Raw genomic sequence first — 22,368 nt, forward strand, 5'->3', positions numbered from 1 at the left:
AACAGAAAACTGATTTTTCCCTACAAGTACGTTCCTAATTAAAAAGCAAAAAAAAAAAAAATACACTAATTCTATATACTATCTGTTTTGAAACCTAAGTTGATAATAAAAGAAAGCAATTCCTTGCCTAAGAGACAATAAAACCTGTAAGAATGCAATAGATATATAAAGATGATGTTCTTGTTATTCCTAAGTAGACTGAAAATGTGATTGTGCAGGAAAAAGAATTTCTGCTTTATACTGATAATCAAGAAATATCATGTAGACTTCTAAAAATCAAATTTAAAAATAATATATTCAAGGAAATTAACTAGGAACACTTATTGACAGACCTCTCAGTACAAGAAAATATAGAATGATATTATCATGAACATATTAATGTACTATTTTTTTATGGGTAAAATACACATTAAAAAAGAATCAACTATTTGTAGCTTTTAATTCCGTTATGGTAGGATTTTATTTAATCTTTTTTCCCATTAGTATTTAACATACTCAGAAGGGTAACACAAGTGCCAGCTATCAAATCTCATTAAAATGGAAACCTGTTACTACAACATTTAGAGAGGTTGTATAATTTACAGTTGTGCAAATCTACAAAAACTTCATATCCTGTTTAAAAATCATAAAATTTTATTAAGGGCCCTCTATTTGATACTATATTCAAAATACAATCACTATATGTAAACCTTGTGCTCAAAAGAGTAATATTTTTGCTAAATAAATTGGTTGCTAAGTACAAACCTATCAATTTATCTTTTTTACTCCTCCAATAGAATCTGTTGCACTTAGATCAGCAAAGAACCACGATGTAGATGAAAGAATGCCAGATGGGAGTCAGGAGAGATCTTCATTCTAAAGCTACATTTTAACACTTACTAACTGGATGTGGCCTAACCCTGTTTCCTCTTCTGTAAAACGGAGATAACTATAACTGTATTACCTGTCTTATACAGAGACTATGAGGAATTTGTAAACCAAAAAGATATGGAACACGAACAAAAATCCAAACCTGCCAGTTCAACATTCAAGACCCTGGGGCTGAGGAAAAGGGCACAAACAACTGGTAGTGATAAGCAATAGGGAATTAGGAAGTAAGAGGTGGCACTTGAGCAGAGCCTTGAAGGGGGATAGGAATTCCAAGAGGCATAGGTAAGGAAAAATAAAATATTCAAGATAGGAGGATATCCTGGCACAAAGGCACAGACATGAGAGATGAAATACATATGGAGAGAGAAAAGCAAGTGGACCAGTATGGCCGGAAAAAGAGTGTATGAAGGAGAGTTACACGAAATCAGTCTAGAAATGTGGGTCAAAGCCAAACTGTGAAGGACTTGAATTATCCAGGTCATATTTTATCCAATAAGGAAGCTTCCTGAGAGAGGTGTAGTCAGAAATGTACTTTAAGAATATCATTTTTGCAGCTATATGAAAGATACACAGGAGAGATGGGAGTAGACCATTTAGATTATTTCAGTAGTAAATAAAATGAGAAATGGTGAGGATCTGAATTGGCTGGGGGTGGCCCTGTGAACTGAGGAAAAAAAGGGACTGATAAGAGGGACACTGTAGAGACAGAATCACAGACTTGGCAATATGAGAGACAAGGGAGAGTGAAGAGTCAAGGACGACTCCAAAGTTGTGGGCCTGGGCACCTGGCAGAATAGTGGTGTTATATCACTGGGTTTGAATCCTTGCCCTTACTATTTTCAGATGCTCCCTATGGTCTCAAGGATAAAATGCAAACTTAGCCTGGCATTTCAGACCCTTCAGAATCTGGGTCCAATTTACCTCTATTTCACATAACTGTCTTTCATGCCTTCAACCTTCTAGTCAAACTGGACTACTAGTGGTCACCAAATTCGGCACTGCATATTTCACATCATGCATAGGCTGCTTCCCATATGCTCTCATCTCTCTCAGAATCTTTTCCTTCCTTCCAGTTCACCTCAAATACCACCTTCATGTTTTCTCCCAGCTACTATTGCTCTCTCCCTCTTTAAATTATGTTGTGTTTACCTATACATCCTATCTCCCCAGCAGAATAAGGTACTGTTTCATTTTGTTTTTGTATCCATGGCACCTAGGGACCATGGATTCCACAGAGTAAGCATTTAATAAATGTTTGTGGAACTAAAGTTGAATTAATGTGAAATAACATATTCTCTAACATTGCTAAGCTATCAAAATGGGTCTCTCTAGCAACTTCAAACCTCCTCACTGTGATCATAAATACACATGACAAGAAATATATCCAGTTAATATTGCAAAAATGATTTTAAAAAGTGAAAACGTCATGACCATTAAAAATTAAGACATACCCTTCTTTAGGGAACTTCTGTTTTAGTTCCACTTGATGATGACTAAGTAGTTCAGCTGTTTTTGAATTGAAAACCTAAAAAACATGTTGAAAAATTAAGGAGAGGATATTAATAAATACCAAAATATGAAGTTAATCCCAAACCAGATGAACTGCTAAAATGCTTTCAAGTTCTAAATCTATGCTTCTATGAACATCTTATTCAGAGATGAGAGTTGAGTAGGCAAAAATTTTATACTAGATACTTTGCTTTGCTATTGGAGAGAGGGTGAAGGGGGAAATACTGATAAACATAGAGCATTATCACTAAAGAAAATCAAACATACCAAGTTAAAAATATGGTGAACTTTCAGAAATACTACTGGTTGTAAATTCATGACTGAATAACATTTGAAATAAATAACATTGAAATATAAAGACTAAATCTGGCCTCATAAGTAACTGCTTCATTACAACCTTTTAAAAAGGATAGAAATTAGAACAGGAATATGTGGCAAATAGGGGCTTTTCTTTCTTTTCCTTGCTCTCTAGAATTGGGACCAAATAGGCTCTAATTCAAATGATAGGGCTAAAAGTAATAATTATAAGTTTTGAAATGGGAAAAATTTTTTTTTGAACATGAGTTCCATTTTTAAATTTACTAGACAGTGTTAAAGAGTATTGTGCTCTAAGGGTTATAAATATAACTTCTACATTGCTATAACACCTCAGCCAACCAAAATACTCGATCCTTCATGCCAAGGAGATATAGTATCCAAAGGCAACAACAGTTTAGAGTAAAAGTTTATTTGTACAGAAGATGATGGTATACAGATAATGACCAATATTGCCTTATAACATTCAAAATCAGTTGGGGGGGGGAGGGGAGGAAGAGCCTACAAAACCTTGGCAAAACTGATCACCCCAAGGGTACTTGCAAATAAAATTGAGAGAATTGAGGACATAAAATGGAAGTTTTACCTGACCAAATGCATATAATGAGACATTTATTCTGAAGACAGAACAGTTTTAAAAGCACTCAGGAACCAATTACATGATACCTCAAGGAAAGGAGGATTTTAAAAAAGGAAAATCTTAAGTGGTTCTTTTAAAAAATAATTCAAGCATGACAACATATGGCAGCCAAGAACTCAAACACCGACTTTCTCATGTCTAAAAGATCTGTGTGCAGTCATTGAGGATGTTTTTCATTGTAACCCAAAGTGGAAACAGGCAGGTTTATACATACTCTACTAAACTCTACAAAAGACTATATATTCATAGTCATACAACTAACTAAGGGGCATAGAGAGTAAGTTTATTATATTTAATGTCATATATGCGTGTTATATTGTACACATATAACATACACATACACACTTATACACACACACACATACATGCAGAGACGGTAGCAGCTGAGGGAATATTTACATTGATGAAATCAGATTTCAGTATTTAAAGTTTTACCTTTCTCAAGATGTCAAAGGGCACCAAAAAGGGCCACATTTAATTGATACGTAGATACTGAAAACAAATGTACTACTCTGTAAATGTAATAATTTCATGGAAAAAAAGTTGCAATGCATTGACATTGGAAAGGGCACTCAACTTGGATATCAAAGAACCTGGTGTCAAATTCTCTCTATTCTAGATGTAACCAAGTCAAGTTCCTTAACTCCTGTAGGCACCTTAGTTTCCTCCTTTTTATCGTGGATGGGCTAAATTAAAGTTCTGGTGCCTCCTTTAGATCTAAACCCAAGATCCTATGAAAAATGATATTGCTACTCTATGAAAATGATGCAATAGCAAATTGTATGTATCACAGACTGCAAATACTGTTGCTCTACTTTCCTAAAGGTCTCAGTGACTCAATCCAGATTCTGGCCCATACCCTCAGCTCTACACTCATCCCAGGGCTTTGTTCTTGAACACTTTTAATAAGCAGCATCTCTACCTCCATCCCAACCTATCATCTACACAGCTTAAGTGCCAAGTACTTTACATATAATCTCATCTGAAAAGCCCTGGCCCTCTGTCCCTGTGCAGCTGTCAAACCGAGTCCTCTTTTCTTCATTCATCACATGGCAACGAACCAAGCGCCACAAGAGAAATGGTTGGATTCATCACACTCCAGTTTTTGTGAATTTTTAAATCTAGCAATACTGACTGTACGTTTTCCCTGACAATACTGATCACAACGACCAAAATCTTTCCCTTTCCAAAAAAAAATATGGACAAACTTTATACAGTTCCTTTAGATGAGATATACAAAAAAAGTATACAAACATTGCTCCAACATCGCAATCCTGTAAAGTCACCTTTAACACATATGCTACACGCAAGTGATTTCTAGAACTATATTTCTCAGGTTTATCACCTAAAATCTGGATTATAGTAATTTGCTGGTTGGTCTGCCTACCTCATCTCTCCTCAATCCAGTCCATCTTCCATTCAGCAATAAATTGATCTATCTAAAACACAGGTCTAATATGTCACTCTCTCCCTCCCACCCCCCATACTCAGCAAACTCCACTGGCTCTCTATTACTAAGATGAAATATTTAAGTGAGGAAGGGCTATACAAAGTCACCAGCCTTACTCTCTGCTCCAGAACCATAACTCTCCTTCCTCTCCCTGTCCACATAGGATATCATACCCTTACTTGTGGGTGCTCTTCCCAAAGGAATAAAATTTGATAGCTGAAACCTCTCAAGATATCTTGGGGTTTCCGGGCTAGTGAGGACTTAAGGACTTTGCCTTTCTTAAGGACTATGCCTTAAACCCAAATCACTCAGACTCTCAGACTGGCCAACAATAGGTCCTAGTCCAACCCTTCCTTGGTCATTGTTTGGGTCCTTAAGGCTCAGAGTGAGTGTCAACAGCAACTGCTTGTTTTGGCCAGAAATCCTGAGGGTCCTTCCCACCCCCATATTAATTATTTTTTTAACTAAACATATTTTAACATTTTAACTAAACATATTTAAACAAAACCGATAACTAACAGAATCAGAAATACTCCAGTCTCACAAATATCAGAGAGGCTACAACAACACATCAAAAAGATTTTACACTATAACCAGGTTGGATCTGTACAGTAAGTGTAGGGTTTGTACAGGATTTGTTCAATATTATAAAAATATAAACATAATGGATAACATTAATGGCAAAGTAATAAAAATCACATGATTTTATCAAAAGTCACATAGCAGACTTTTATACAAACCTCAACCTCAGTATTTCCATTCATAACATTAAAAAGAATCTTTCCTTAATACCTTGAACCAAGAAATAGCATTATCTGTAATGAACAAGTGCTAAAAATCTTTCCAATTAGATCAAGGGTAAAACCCGTGATCATATTAGTTGAAAAAATTCTAGAAAAGTTGACTGTAACAATAAAATAAAAAATATATAAACAGGCAAAAAAGAAAATTATCATTTTTGAAGATAATATGATGATCTACTCAGTAATTCAGCTAAAAACTAATTGAAATGATTACTGACTTCAGCAACCTCCCAGGATATAAAATATTGTCCAAAAAGTTTGGCAAAAAGAGGTAAAGAGAATTTCCATTTAAAAGAACTACAGAATTTTTTTAAACTAGGAATCTAGCTACTGAGACACAAAAAAACAGGAATTATATGACTACATCTATAAAACACTCTTTACAGAAATAAAGAGCCCTAAATAATTAGAGATTAATTGCTCATGATTGAACAATGCTTATAATAACAATGATACTACCTAAAATTTACTTATTTATTCAGTGCCATATCAAACTATCAAAGTTCACAACCTAAGAGTTAGAAAAAAATAACAATTCAACTGAAGAGAAAAAAATGGTCAAAATTCTGAATAATATTTTTTTTAATTGAGAAGGAAGAGAACCTCACAGGATCAGATCTCAAACCATACCACAAAATCAGTGATCTAAATTATTTTGTACTAGTTTTAAAAATATAGAGTCTGTACATAAAATTTTTGGAAACAATAGAGCATTCAATAAACCCACAGAATCCAACTACTCTTACAAGTAAGGGCTCAAAAAAAAAAGAAAAACTAAAGTGAAAACTGGACAGTTGCAATAAATTAGGTTTCAATCTGTATCATGCTATATATAATAAAGCTCTAAATAGATACATGACCTAGCCATCTAAACAAATAAGACTGGGAAAGGTGGTATCTTTCATAACTACAGAGAAAGGAAGAATTCTTACAGAAAATAAAATGACAATTTTGATCTTTTAAAATTGAACATTTTTTTCACAAACAAAATCATGCAGTTAGACAGAAGGAAAAGTGTTAACTCAGAAAAAAAAAATCTCTGTAGCAAGTTTCCTAATGAAGGTATGAGAAAAGGAACTGGCTTGAGAAGATTTTGGGAAGATGGTGGAGTAAGTTTGAAAATTCCAAGCTCTCCATATTTTCCCCCCACAAACATGACAAAATAGGATCTCAGAGCAAACACAGAGCAGTAAAAATAAATAAGAGCTGGGGCAGAACAGTGGTCCTCCTGGGACAATCTGAAATCAGACCTAAGTTTGGTCTCCTTGAAGTATAAACACTCCATGCTAGTTTCACTGAAACTGTTGGCCGTGAGGCCTGGGGCTGGCTGGATTTGGAGGTAGCTTCAGATCCCACTACAGAACTTCTCACCTCCCAGGGTGGGGAAACAGGGTCTGAATGGGGAAAACTGAGAGGACAGGAGGCCCAGCTGTGCTTCTGAGACAAGACACTAGACTGGGTGAGAAGGAATGCGCACATGCCCCAGTGAGTGCAGAGGCAGTGAGTGGGGTGGGGATGCCACTGGCTGTGGACATTTACAGGAGGCTGGAGTTCTGGGTTTCTGTTCCAGAGCACAGGGGAGAGAGAACTAAAGAAGGATCTAAGGCTGGAGGTACCATGGCCTCATACCATAGCACTAAAGGTTGATCACAATAATGAGCTGCTACAAACATTTTTTTCTTAAATGAGCAGGCAAAAGAGAAAGAACCCAACTATAGAAAGTTACTGTGGGAATACAGAAGACCACGGCTGATCTTCAGAGAAGGATACTGAAGCAAAAAAAGCCTCTCCTACCCCAAAGAGTAATGTCAAATGGTCGCCTTTCCAAAAGAGAATTCACAGATGAACTTTTAAAAGACTTTAAAACCAAAGGAGAGGAGCAGCTAGGTGGCACAGTAAATAAAACACTGGTCCTGGAGTCAGGAGAACCTGAGTTCAAATCTGGTTTTGGACACTTGACACTTACTAGCTGTGTGACCCTGGACAAGTCACCTAAAAAAAAAAATGAAATTGAGGAATTTTTTAAAAATAAGAACAATTCAAGAAACATTATGAAAACAAAGTCAACCATTTGGAAAAGGAGATCCAGAATCTGAAGAAAACGACTCCTTGAAAATTAGAACTGGGCAACAAGAAGCCAGCAAAGCTAGAGAGACCAAGAAATAATAAAAATATGAAGAATGAACAAACAGAAATGAATGTTGGAGAACAAATCAAGAGAAAACATAATAACTGAACTACAATGATGGGGCTACAAACACTACAAGAAATAATGAATCCTCACTTAAGTTCTACTGCTCACATTTAATGTTTTTTTCTTATTTTGTATTTAATTTTAAAATAAAAAGAAACTGGTTTAAATATACACTCAATAACAATTCTCTAATAGATAAGTGGTTAATGGATATGAAAGAGCAGCTTCCAAAAAATGAAAAGCAAGCTACCAACAATCATATGAAGTTTTACTCACTAACAACAGTAAGAGAAAGACAAATTAAAAAAATAAATCAGAGGATCCGTCTCAGCCGGATCAACTTGGGAAAGCTGACAAAACAGTGACAATGACTACTGCTGAGATAGGAGAAAGACTATACAGCAGGACAAGCACAGGAATTCACTGCTAACAGAGCTGCAAAATGGCCCAGTCATTTTGGAAAGCTATTTGGAACTATACCTTTAAATTAAAAATTTATCAGAAAGTGCATACCCTTTGACTTTTTATAAGATAAGATATCATGGACACTGGATTTTCCAAGATCAAAAACTTGAAATCAAAATAGTATTTGACTGATGAAGAGTTCAAGAACTGCAAAACACTCACATTCATTCACTGTACACCTGGTTTGCAGGTGTGAAGGCCTACTTCTGTATTCTAGAAAAGTAAAGTAGACATGGAGTCCAACAACAAATTTTCTTTGAATAAACATAGATGTTATGAAAATAAAATGTCAGATGTAGAGTTAATAACTATAAATATACAAGCATACACATACACACATAAACATATACATATGTGTATATATTTGGAATATAAAAAAAATATGGTATTTGGGTTAATATAATATTAAAAGGGATGCAATGCCCCATAGTATTTGAATGTTTAAAGCAATAATTGTTTCTTTCCCCATAAATATATTCTCACCCAAAAAATAAATGGGTTATACCCATCTAAGAAAAAAATGAGAGTACTCTTCAACAGCAGTTCTAATCCGCTAACTTCCTCTACTAATAGAAATCACTGCTTCCTCTTCCATCATGCCTTTAAGAGCCTTTGGGAATCTTTCATTCACTGCAAGTTCTTCATGTGTTCCTTCAGAGAGATCTAAGAGGAGAGCATGTTATTTTTAGTTCTCTAATTCTAGTGCAATGAATTTTTCAAAGACAAAGCATACGTATAGACACAAGCTGGAATGGGAGCTAAAAAGTTCATTAACAATGTTGACATTGCATATACAAGGTCCTGAATTTTTCCAAGCCATGGTAAGAGTAGAGGAGATGTTTTCAACATTCAGTATTCTGTATGCATTGTTCAATGTGCTACAGAAGTCCAACCAACAGAACCTAAAAAAAAAATAAACTACCAAGTTTTTTTATTAGCACATAACAGCTATACTGTTAAGGCAAGAATTAATATAGTTACACTTCTTAATGTACTGGTTTTATACCACCAGTAAGTTGGTTAAATCAGGAATACAGCCAATTGCATGTCTGACTTTGAAGTAATATTTGAACATTAAGTTGGTGAGGAAAGAGATTAATAGGTGCCTGATATACAGCAAATGCTTAATAAATGCTTGTTGATTAACATGGTAAACTTTGGAAATGATTAATTTAGGTGGTTGGATTCTTCTGAGTTTTCATCTAATCAGAAGACTGACATTTATTTACCTGTTTTTATTTCCACGTTTATCCCTTGGGACAGACTGTGAAGGGGGGGGGAGGTTTCAAGAATTAAAAAACTAAATGATAATGTATTAATATGGATATTATTTGATTAGAAAGCTTCCCAAATGGATCTAGAATTTAAAAGAAATGAAGCATTAAGTTTGATTCAGACAACTCAGATAAGCAAATCTCAAATCTGTATGGAAGGACTAGTGCTGAAAGTAATTAGAACTTGACAATCCAGTGCCTTCCACCCTTGAGAGGACCACAAGCCAGCCAAGGCTAGAGAACTTCAGCTAAATTTCCCTGGGTCTGGGATTGGACAGTTTATTCTTCTTTTATCCTGTTGTACAGTCAGAAAAAAATATTCTCCTTTTACTTGCATAAAAGGAAAAAATACAGATTTTCATTCTTGAATATATGAAAGACAAAGTATAAAAGGACAAATGGAAAAGAGGTGCTTGTGCTTAAGTCTAGATATGGTAGATATATTAGCAGAAGGGTTTGCTCTCTGACTCAGACAAAGCAGATCAACAATCAAAGGCCCAAGAGGCAAGATGCCTCAAGCTGGAGAGTTCAGTATCAAAGGAGTTTAGAAAGTCAGACAAGGGGAAAAGCAGGGGCCGAAAGGCAAATATCACCTGATCACCTACAAGAAAGGTTGCCTTGGGTCAGTGATGCCAAAGGCTGGATTCTTTACCGGAATAACAGTACCAAGTCTAATTTCTAGGCTATTAATCTAGGCAATAGGCGTAGTGTGCTATTATTGTGATTTTAGGGTTTAGAGGACATTTGGGATCACCTAGTCCAGGTTCCTCCCTTTTAGAACTAGAAATTTTCACTAGTGGACTGAAATGTAAACTGGGACTAAGTAATCTCTAAACCTACTCCAACCTATCTTATCTAGATCATGTGGCTAACTTATAGAAAATAAAAGAAAGATTATGTTTCTAAGGGGATCTCCCCCCAAAAATAGATAACCCACAAAGCCTCTATCCGCCTACAACCCAGAAAGCTGTAAATGTATTTGATGTACAGAATTGACTCCTAACTTGCTATTTTGACGAATGTGTGATTTTTGTCAGTTTTGGTATTTACAACAAAAATACGTTTCATAACCTTTCCATGACTTTTTTTGGTGAAGTGGGGAGAGAGGCAATCAGGGTTAAGTGACTCACCCAGGTTCACACAACTACTAAGTGTCAAGTGTGAGAATCCAGATTTGAAATCCTAAATCCTAGCTCCAGGGCTGGTGCTTTATCCACTGTGCCACCTAGCCATCCCTTTTCCTTGACTTCTTAGTCATTCTTTTCCATCTCTTTCCATAGATCCTCCATAAAAATAACAGGATGGAGGCCTCCCTCCAGTTCTTGTTGTATCTTGTGAAGTAGAGAGAGAACAGCAATGTAGCATTTAATTTGCTTCTGTCCTTCATGTTCACATGAATAGCCCAACTCTTTTTTAGGTCAAAATGTCCTTGATAACATCTCACATCATTCATTCTACAGACCACTTGTGCAAATTACGCACCTTTTCATACTGTTACATATTGTTAAGATTGCCTGCAGTGTTCACTATTCCAAGATCGTTATGTTCTCTAAGTCACAGCCATGTAATATCATCGCATCTACAGAGATCATACTCCAAAGCCTCATCGTGGCATGGAGATGGCATTGAGATCCTGGAAAACTACGACAATGGAACTTATGTTCCAACAGATTCTCATACTGAGAGAATAGTTAACCCATCATCTTAGTTCACTGTGATAATGCCTGTGCTCTGTGTGATCTACTGCAGCAGTTTGATTCATTGATTTATCAAGAATAATTGGAATAAGATTTAGAGCTGGAAGGGACCTTAGATCATCCGGTTCAACTTCATAATTGTACTTATGAGGAAAGTAAGGCCCAGAGAAGTTAAATGGCTGGCCTATGGTAACACAGGTAATTAAAGAGCTGAGATTGGAACATATATCCTTTAATTCCTCATCCAGTGCTCTTGCCACACTGAACCTGTTTCCCTTGTACTTTAATGGATCTATAAACTCAATGTGCATAATCCTTCCATTAGAACACATCCATGCCTTTTCACCCCCTAATTTGGTTCTCCCACAGATACTTCACTGAGTAATACTACTCAAGCAAAAAATAAAATCCCCTGTAAAAGTATGGGGTTCTAATTAAAAAGGGCCTTTCTTCACACTAAAGATTCACATATAAAAATATCATATATTTACATTGCTCTTACAATTTACATATCCTATCCAATTTCAGAAAAAAATCCCATAGGGTAGGGTATATTGTATGTTATTCAAAATCACAGCTATTAAGTCATGCAGGACTAAGGCTCCAGTTCTAGATAGTTTGACTCCATATCTATTAACAGATAGATCTAGGCAAAACTGTAAAGCAGGATTTTGTTCCTGTCAAATTTGTCACAATTCTCCCTGCCCCAATCCCCCTACTGCAACTCTCCATCTATCTGGTTAGAATACTAGCTCCACCACCCCAAAAAAGGAAAATTCACCTTTCCAGTATTAATGGTAGGGACAATGTGATATCTGTGATGAGTATGATGAACCTGTGTGCTAATTTGTTAATCCCAGTACTCTTAACTGTGGCCTGTTATAATTCTAGAGATACCTTAATTTAGAGTCCATACTCTTTGATTATGACAACATATACCATGGAATGGGACAGTGAAGGGTTTTAATTTTTTTAATGAAGCTCTGACCACACTATGCACAAAAGCTCCAGTCCTGAATAGAGGATTATGGAAACAGAATGCTTAACAAACATGGAATAAGAAAGAAAGAGTAGGGGTTGTTCAAGCACAGAATCAATGACCAGAATAGAAAAAAGTACCATTATACAAATAGGAAAAAAACTTCTAGGCAACTTTTCTCTATAGAGTGGTCAAAAAAAAAAATACTACATGTCATAAAATGTCACTGAAAACAAATGACTCCATACAAACAATCTCATCTGTTAATAAGCGTAAAGTTTCAAACTATTACAATAAAATTGACTAATATTTTCAGCAAGGCTCAACACTAGTAATATTTACATGAAAATATTACAAGCACCAGGTAATTTAGTGCATTTCCTTTAACAATGAAAATCGTTAGGACTTAGTAGATAAAGATAGTCTTCAAGAATTGCTATGACTTAAAAAAAAAAAAACAAAAAAACCCCCCAAACTCCTCGCCCAGAAGCCAACCTGGTAAAGAGGTTCTCTAAACTAAGATATGCAGATCTTCAAATGATAGGCACATAGCAGGCTGGTAAGCCATGCCAGAGTTTTACAGCACAAAAATCTATCCCATCATAGGTAACTGAGTGGAAGAACTTAGATAATAACAACAAAAAACACACAATTAAGTGACCAAACTGAATTGAGAAAGCTGTTAAAACAATGACCTATGTCTACTGAACCCATTGGTCCCAACAAGAAAATGGTCGCTCCCTAAAACCTATCACACTAAATTCTTTTCCAAGAAGTTTATACTTTACACACCACACAGATGCATGCCAATACTAACTCTAAAGATAAAAGGGCTGTAAATACTTCTCATGACAAGAAGCATTTGCAACACAACCCAAGATTCTTTTTCTCATAATAGAAAAACAAATTGAGGAAGATAAGAACTTTCTGAAATTATAAATCAATTATTATATTTTTCTTTAGCAATTCAAGTTAACACATCTAGTTAGTATAAAAGACTTCCTGAGGTGATAAAAGAAACAGAACTTTGACTATGTGAAATTTAACTACCTTACAATTACCATCATGTTTTCAGTTTTGAAAACTAGTGCAAAAACTCAAAAAACCCGCCAAAAAACAAAAACTGAATCCAACAAGTAGACAGAATAAAAACTACAATCTCTGACTGGCCAATATCTGAAATTTAAAAGCTTCCTTATACATGACTGTTATTACTCATTTCATTTTTAACAGGGGAAGGGATTAACAATTATACTTAGTCAGGATTGCATCACTGGACATTGAATGCACTAACTTCTGGGAATTAGCTCAAGATTCATTCAATATGTTTTAAGAAAACAATTCAGCATATAGAGCTATGTCATAGTAGCTGTACTGGTAAGATCTTGTTTAGGGCACAGCAGATCATTTTTTAAGCACCATCCTCACCTACTTATCAATTATTCTACAAGAGCTCTAAATCTTCTCCTTGCTAAGGAGAAAAAAAAACATATTGAGATCTTAGGACTGCAAAGCACTATAAGATGGCATCTGATAGTTAAGAAAGAAATTTAGAATCCATCCAAAGAGGAAGCTCTTTGAAAACCATCTGCTGTATTTATTAGTACACAAAAAGTCTTCTGCATGAAACTAAAAACTTCATCTTCCATAGATCACCTGAAAAGAATTAGAATGATTACTACCTTCCCTTCTATGAGAATATTCAAAATGACAATTACTTTGAGAAACAATGATTTTCATCAAGTGAATGCAGAAAGTGATTCAGGTTTTCTTCTAGCAATACGGCAAACATAAGGAAGTTTTGTTAAGAACACAAAGGATGAATCCAAATTTATGCACCACTGAAATACTGCACCTGATTTAACATGAACTTAGCAACCATTTGTTGGAGAAGATAAACAAACCATCGTATTTTGACCAACAATTCCAATTCAATATACAGTTGACTGTAAAGGTTTATTGTATTTGAGTATGAATTAGAATTGTATCTGTATGTGAAAATGAAAAATTAAGGCTATTTACCCTAAAGATTAGATTACCAAAAAGACACTGAAGAGATCTGGAAAGCAACTATCTGTTGGGAGTTTTGACATAAGTGAAATAAAAACTGAACTGAAATTCTCTGTTAGGACCAAACTAGAGATTAAGGCATGAGGCTGATCTTTGAATCAAGAAACTAACTGCAAATTCCAACAGCATAGCAAATAGTACTGTACAAGATATTTTGCTAATGCTTATCTATTGGAAAAATCATCTGTAGTGGAGGAAGAAATAAACTGAATGAGGAGGCTAGAAAAAAAAGATCACACTGGATATCCACACTAACTTTCAGGTAGTCAGACAGTTATCACTGTAAGCAATAAGCAATTTCAAACAGCTCCTTTGTGTAATAAACTTAATAACACTGATCATTTTAAGGCATTGTTTCCTTACTGTATAAAACGCAGGTTACTCTCAGAGTGGGTAGGACCATAAAAATGTCATAAATGCTAAATAAACCTTTATTTATTCCTTTGCGTGGTGCTGCCCCGAGTAGAGAAAGAAATCCTCTGTTCCTAGCGGTCAAACTAATGGAACCCAAGTGTCAGAATTTTCTTGAGAAGTCAGACACAGATAATGCACAGGAATAACCAAATTCCTCTTTTCTTCCCCCTCAGCATTCTCTCCCTGGCGTTCAGGATGACAGTGCAGTCATGGTGCTTTCTGCCGCTCAGGCTGGCACGGCCAATGACAGTTTTCAGCCCCCAGCCAAGGACATCCAGACACCCAGAGGCCAACGTCCCTCAAAGTCCTCTCTCAGGACGGACACCCTGCAGGTCGGACGTGCTGGCCCAAGCTCGGGATCCCTGCCCCCTGGCACACACTCACACACCCTCCCACACTCCGGGGGTTCCCCGTCATTCTGTTTCCCGGAGCCGACAACGCCGCACGGAGGGTGGGGGGTGAGAAGGCCCCTCTGGCACAGCAGCGTGCCCAGGCGGGGAGGGTGGAAGGGCGTCCCATGCCAGCCATGCCCGTGCAGGAGAGGCGGGGGCGGGCGGAGGGGCTGGCGGGGCAGCGCCCAGGGGTCATCCGCTCCTCGCCCCTCGGCCCGCCCGGCGGCCACCGGGCTCGGGAGCCCTCGCCCGCTTCCTCCCCGGCCCGGGCATCCCCCTCCTGCCACCCCCGGGCCCCGGCATCCCCCTCCTGCCACCCCCGGGCCCCGGGGCTCACCAGAAAGCGCGTGGAGCTGGTGCCCTGATCAACGGCCCCCACCAACGGCCCCAAGACCGCCTTCTTCGCGGCTGCCATGAAGCCGGCTCCGACTCGGCCGGCGCTCGCGGCGCGTCTCCCGGGAGACGGGGGGCGGCGGGCGCGAGGAGGGGGCGGCGGGACGCGGCGGGGGACGGCAGGGGCGGCGGCGGAGCCGGGCGCGAGCGCTCAGCCTCTCCCGCGGCGGGCCGAATCCTGGGCCGCGCTCGGGCCCGCCCCCTTTATCCCCGAGGCCCCCTCCCACTCCTCGGTCCCCCGCCTCCCCCGCCCCCCCGCGCCGGGCTGCCCCCTTCCCCGCCCCCTCCCCCCGGCCTCCGCTCCCGGTGGTAGCGCTCCGCTCTCGCCCCGCCCCCCGCCGCCCCGAATTCGCCCGTCCGGAGGCGTGGCTGGGGGCGCTGTCGGTGCGGCTGGCCAATCGCGGGGCGGGGCGTGGGGTGAGGGGCGGGGACTAGGGAAGCTCCTGCGTTCCCGTAAGACGTCATGGGGGCGGGGGGGCGGGGCCAACGCCGGAGCGGCTGCCGGGGCGTGGGGGGAGGTGCCGGTGAATGGCAGCTGGGGGAGTCCGGGGAGAACATAGCCTCGGGGATGGAAACCTGCCCCCCACGAGGCACCCCATGTCCTCGGGACCGCGCGCGTCCGCAGTTCGGTTTCCAAAGTGCGAAACGAGTCGTTCCGGCCGCCACGCCGGACCGGTCCCCGCGTGGGAAACCGCGCCGGCCGCGTGGGGCGCGGAGCGGAGCCCTCCCGGCCGCCTCGCCCCCTCCCCAAAGCCGCCGCGCCCTTCCCACGCGCGTCCCCGCCATGTGGAAGCAGTGGAAGGCATCTCATTTCCGAGCTTCCCCGCCTTTGCACGCGCAGTTTAGGGTCTGGAGGGGACATTGTCCAGTGTTTTCAGGACACTCTAAGGTAAGGAGGGAAGGTCCCAGAAAAGAGATAATAAAACATACTTTATTCCCCACCCCAAGAAGACGGATGGGAAACTGTTTAGAAAGACTGTCGTGTACACCTATAGATTGCGCTAGAGCCTTTGGGGTAAAAATAAAAGACATCAAGAAAACCACAGTAAAAAAAGCAAAACTTAACTCCTTTCAGGCCCCACCCCAAACTGTGCCAAAACCTTTCATTGACTGAAAAACTGTTTGGACAAGTTCTCATTCCACAGGCTTCCCCTCTCTAATCCTTCTCTCAGAAGATCTGAATCTTAGTACTTCATAAATGTTTATTGCCTGAAGTTCAATTAAGGCCTGGGATACTTTTTAGCTATGTGACCTTGGGAAAGTCACTTGACCTTATAGTTTATTTAGGTCTTATAGTCTCAACTGTAAAATGGGAATTGTAATAGTTGTGAAGATCGAAGAATAGGTAGATGGTGCTCAGCATAGCATCCAACATGTGCAAATGTTGCCTATCAAAAAGCATTTATAAATGCTTAACAATCTCCCACCCCCCCTTATTACTATGGTTTTCAAGGTATGGAGGCAAAAGAGAGTCTCATTTTACATTCATCCAACTGTTTATTTCCATTCTTGGAGTAGCAAAATGGCACAGTGGATGGAGTACCAGGCCTCAAGTCAAGAAGACTCGTTTTCCTAAGTTCAAATCTGGCCTCAGAGAATTGCCCCAGCTGGGCAAGTCACTTAAACCCTGTTTGCCTCAATTTCCTGTTCTGTAAAATGGGCTGGAGAAAGAAATGGCCAACCACTCTAGTATCTTTGCCAAGAAAACCCCAAATGGGGTCATGAGGAGTTGGATATGACTAAACAACAGAAACAGTAAAATTAATGTTTATAGATGGTCTAAAAACTGTGTGATCCTTAACAACCTGTAGTCCCTTTTCTGCCAAAACTATAAGCAAGATTGAAGACCCAGTTGGATAGTACTGAAAGACTAAACAGCAAACCTTCCCCTATAAAATATAAACTCACATCCTTTGTTTATCTTCAGCTCCTTAATCTGATTCCGTTTAATACAATTTGTAGCCAAATCTCATTTTCATCTATTTCCTATAAATCCCTTCAGGTAGGTCCTCATTATCTCTTGCCAGGACTATTACAATAGTCTCCTGGTCTCCAGATTAGTCTCCCTGCTTAGTCTCTTTCCACTGCAATCTGTCCTCCATTTATCTTCTAAAGTGATTCTTCTGTATAAGCCCACCCATGCCACTCCCTTCCACCCTTCACTCAATAAATTGCACAGTCTCCCTATTACCTCTAGGATCCAAATATAAAGTCCTTTGGCATTTAAAACACTTCCTACCTTCCTAGTCTTCTTACACTTTACTCCTAAAACAGAGGAAATCTATGATTCACTTACTCTGACTTACTTGCTATTCCTAGAAAAGGACACTTCCATCTCCCTCCCCCTTGGTAACCTTTGCATTGCATTCCACATTTCCACATTTTGGAGTCTTTATTCTACTCCAAGACTGAACTCAAGTGGCATCTTCTGCAAGAGGGCAGCTGCTACTGTTTTCTTTTCTAAAGTTACTTTGTATCTAAGATGTGCATCTTGTATATGTTTACATATGCAGCCCTCCCTCACTCAACACAAAGTCAAGTGCAATTCATGTCATCATTTCTCTGATGGCATGGTCTTCTTTGGCAACAAAGGACGAACACACACACATATGCATGTATGTATATATATGCTTGTATTCACAAGTCTCTCTTAGACTGTGAGCTTCTGGAGAGCAGGAACTGTTTGTGCCTCCCTTTCCATCCCTATCACTTGGCACAATTGTTGTTCAGTCATGTCTGACTGTACATGACTTCTTGAACTTTGTCCATGGGGTTTTCTTGGCAAAGATACTGGAGTGGTTTACCATTTTCTTCTCCCTTGTGCCCCCATTTTACAGACGAGGAACTGAGGCAAATAGGTATTAAGTGATTTGCCCAGGATCATATAACTAGGAAGTTGCTGAGGTCAGATTTGAAGTCAAATCCTCCTGATTTTAGGCTCTATCCAGTGCACCACCTGTCTGTCACATTAATTACTGCTTCCAAACTCTGACCCCAAAAGGGAAAAAAAAAAGCCTGTTTCTATTCCCTCTATTGATTGATGCCTTCTTTCTCTTGCTTTTCCAGTTCACTGAATATGGTAGATACTTGGCAAATGTTTCTTTAACTAAAGGTCCTGTTTCTTATTGCTTACCCCCCTTGTTCTCTTAACTCATTGTCTTTAACGGTGTTCACTCTGGGAATTTCATTCCACATTCCAGGCGCAATTGCAGAACGTGCCTTTGGAGGTGGCAGATCTGATAAACTATTGCAGTGATGGGTCCAACAGAACTCCAAATGGGAGAGAGTTAAGTGGAAACATTAGATCAACCTGGCCTTTCAAACCTCAAAAGATCTTAATTGTAAAATTTACATAGGAAAAGATTACTTGGTCCTGGGAAATACTGGAAGGAAAATAAAGGCAAATCCAGCACATTAATACGGTGTGCTATAAAGCACTCTAGATTTGGAGTCAGGGCACTGGGGTTGAAATCTCAGTTCTGGTGCTTCTCTGGAATATAACAGTTTCTCCCTTCCATGACTTATGCTAGATTGTCTCAGTACATACTCTTTGCCTCCTCATCTCCCTTGCTGCCTTTAAAGCTCTGTTCAAATGCTTCTTCCTTCAAGAGGTTTCTCCTGAGCCACCCCACACTTTCCCAATTGTGATTGCCATCCCCACACACTAGAAATGATTTTGTATCTACTTTTTATATATTTTGTTTTTAAGTATCTTTGTGACTTTGAGCAAGCCATTTAATGTGTCCTGACCTCCATTTTATTATTTGTAAATTAAAGGGAGTCATCAATTTAAAATTGAAAGGGACCTTTAGAAATCATCCAGCCCAACTCCCACATTTTAGAGATAAGGAAATCTGAGACCCATGGAGGTTCAGTGACTTTCTAAAGTCACCGGTAGCAAAGCTGGAATTCAAGTATAGATCCTCTGACTCTTCATTTACTCTTCTTTCCACTAACTATGCTCCATATTTCTTGTTCTATAATGTTAGGATCCCAACAGTAAACAAGCACAGTAAGTTTAAACAGACCCTATTACTTTGTTCTTGACAATCATGCATTCTCCTTTTTAATGGAGGGAAGTTATTCCCTGGTTAGCAGGACACAGTACTCAGAAAGGAACTGTAGAACCTGTAGAGACAGAAATTGTAGCATCTGTGAGAAATGAGTTGATGAATAATTCTCAAATTTGTTCTTTTGAAGTTTTCACAACAATCCATGCTTCACATCATCTTCCACTTAACAATTAAATCTCTTCACAGTCTGGCTTTTTACAGTGATTTCATGATACTCCCCCCCTCACTCAGCAAACTGAACTACTTTTTGTTCCTTCTACATGGCATTCTTATCTCCCAATCTGGTGCCCTGTCTTGGACTGTCTCCATGCCTACGCCTCTTTGAATTCCTGACTGCCTTCAAGGATCAATTCAAGTGCCACTCCTTGCAAGAGACATCTCTTAATCCCCACTAGTTGTTACTGCCCTCCCCACACACCAGAAATTATTTTGCATTTACTTTGTCTTTTATTTTATATTTAGTATCTTTGTACATGTTTCCTCCCCCTAGTATGTATAAAGGTCTGGAATACTAAGAAATGAAATAATCCTTGCCTCTCAGGTGTTTATGTATCTCAGGGAGATATCACATGCAAACAAGTAAGTGAAAACAAGATAATTTGAACCAGAAGAAAGTATTACCACCTGAGAAGATTAGGTAAATTCCTTGAGGGCAAGAGCTGTTTCTTGTTTTGTTTGGTTTTTGTTTTTTTTTGTCATTGTTTTACCAGAGTTTAGGAAAGAATTTAACAGATAGCACCTGCTTACTCAATACAAAATTGACTGGAAAGGTAGACAAAATAATTCTTCCTGCAGATGTTCTATGACTGCTTTGTTTCTTGCATTCATCCTTCGTTGATGAACAAGAATATGCCACCAGAGAAATGATGACATGACTTGCACTTGACTTTGTTGTGAGTGAGGGAGGGCTGTGCAGGTCACCAGCCTCACTTCTCCTCCAGAGCCTTCTGAATCCAGTGACCAGATATTCATCAGGATGACTGGAGATGACCCAGGTTGCACTGGGAGTTTAGGCCAAGGTCTTTGCAGGTACTCACTTAGGGTGAGGCAACGCCCATTCATTGAATAGGACTGTTTAAGAAGTAGCCAGGGCATGGTGCCTTTAATGAGGCCAAGAAAAAAAAGATGTCAGGCTGGGAGGGAAACAGCAACAGTTATTATTGATAATTACTCTCTCCCCTTCCTTCTCCTTTTCAAAGGAAGGTAAATTTCAGTGGCCATAAGATGCCCAGCTGACTTAGGTTTTACTGGCTAGTTCCTCCTCCCCCCCCCCTCCTCTCTCCTCTCTTCTCCCAAAACCTTAAACCTCTGAAGTAGGGACATCAATGAGGCCCTTCCTAAAGCCTCCTCTGGACCCTCCTAGCTTTAGAGTGATTATCAATAGGTCACTGGATTCAGATGGCTCTGGAGGAGAAGTGAGGCTGGTGACCTGCACAGCCCTCCCTCACCCACAACAAAGTCATGTGGAAGTCATGTCATCATTTCTCTGATGGCATGGTCTTCTTAAGAATGAACCCAAGATACTTAGTAACTCTATGACTCAGAGTAAGTCACTTAACCCTTTGGGTAGTTCCCATTTGTAAAATGAGTGGGCAAAACTCTATAATGTCTAAGATTCCTTTCAACTTAAAATCTATGCTCTTATAACATTCCTTTTCATTCTCTACTATGTAGCATAAAAAAATCTTTTTTTTCCTAGGTATAAGAAGGAAGGACTATCAATGACAAATTTCTCAGTGATAGAGAACTAGGAATTATTAGAATAATTATTATTTTTAAAAAGATAAAATTGATTTTTCCCATACTCCAGTAGTTTCAACACCTCCTTCACACACACACACACACACACACACACACACACACACACACACACACACACACACACACAGACACAGACACAGACACATATTTAAAAGTTTATATGGTTTTCTTTTATTCTGTTTGGATGATCTTTTCCAGAGTTAACTCTGCTTTGGTTGGTAGATGATTAAATGAAATGTATAAATATTCACTGTGGGCATCTCTCCACTTAATCAAGTAAGATTTAACTAACAAGTAATCTAATACCACGCAATAATCTGTATGGGAATCTTGAGGGACACTGTAGGAAGTTACTGTAGTTTGAACTTAAGAAGCATTAGAATAAAAGGAATTCTTTCAGATGGGTTTCAATTACTTTTATTTTTCACAATGTACATTTTTTAAAAATAATACCTCCACTTCAGATAAACCAAAGTTAAAAAATAAAGCCTCGATCCAGGTTTGTCTAAATGCTGATTGTGTATAAATGACAAAAACAGCAGATGGTAACGATTGGTGATCCAAAGTAATCAGCCAAAATTGAACCCATTATTCCCCTTCCCATCCCTCCCTATTTCAGGCTTTCCTCTTACTTTTGAGGACACCACCATCTTCCAGATTCTTCAGCCAACAACCTAAGTGTCATTCGCAACTCTTTACTCTCACCTCCCATATCTAATCTGTTACTAATTCCTGTTGATTCTGCCTTCTCAGAATGTCTTATATATGTTCCCTTCTGTTCTCTGATATTGCCACCACCATGGCAGAGGCCCTCATTACATCAGGCCTAGATGGTTGGTCCATCCTCCACTCAGTTGTCAAATTGGTCTTCCTAGAGTTCAAGTCTGTATGACACCCCCCCCCCATTCAAACCCCCCATCACTCCTTTATCACCTCCAGAATCAAATAGAAACTCTTCACTTTGACATTTAAAACCTTTCACAACCTGCCTCCCTCCTACCTTATCTAGCAACCTTCCCATTTAACTCTGTGATCCAGTGATATTGGCCTTCTTGCTAGTATTTGCGTA

At 39.2% G+C, this 22,368-nt stretch overlaps 1 protein-coding gene across 6 annotated transcripts in view; it reads right to left on the bottom strand.

The window, feature by feature from the left end:
• Positions 1-15,603, bottom strand: part of GK (glycerol kinase) — a 69,872-nt gene extending 54,269 nt beyond the window's left edge. For 5 of the 6 annotated variants that reach the window (XM_072615218.1, XM_072615216.1, XM_072615217.1 and 2 more), the window contains exons 1-2: positions 15,410-15,584; positions 2,322-2,395 (exon numbers count right to left, since the gene is read on the bottom strand). In XM_072615218.1, the coding sequence (XP_072471319.1) occupies positions 2,322-2,395; positions 15,410-15,487 (152 nt within the window). In that variant the 5' untranslated portion in view covers positions 15,488-15,584. Of the gene's footprint in view, positions 1-2,321; positions 2,396-15,409 lie in introns of all 6 variants that reach the window. The other variant, XM_072615220.1, reaches the window with a different exon arrangement.
• Between the last annotated feature and the right edge of the window lie 6,765 nt (positions 15,604-22,368).

This window comes from Notamacropus eugenii, chromosome 5 (genome assembly GCF_028372415.1).
Source record: "Notamacropus eugenii isolate mMacEug1 chromosome 5, mMacEug1.pri_v2, whole genome shotgun sequence".
NCBI classification, from domain to species: domain Eukaryota; kingdom Metazoa; phylum Chordata; class Mammalia; order Diprotodontia; family Macropodidae; genus Notamacropus; species Notamacropus eugenii.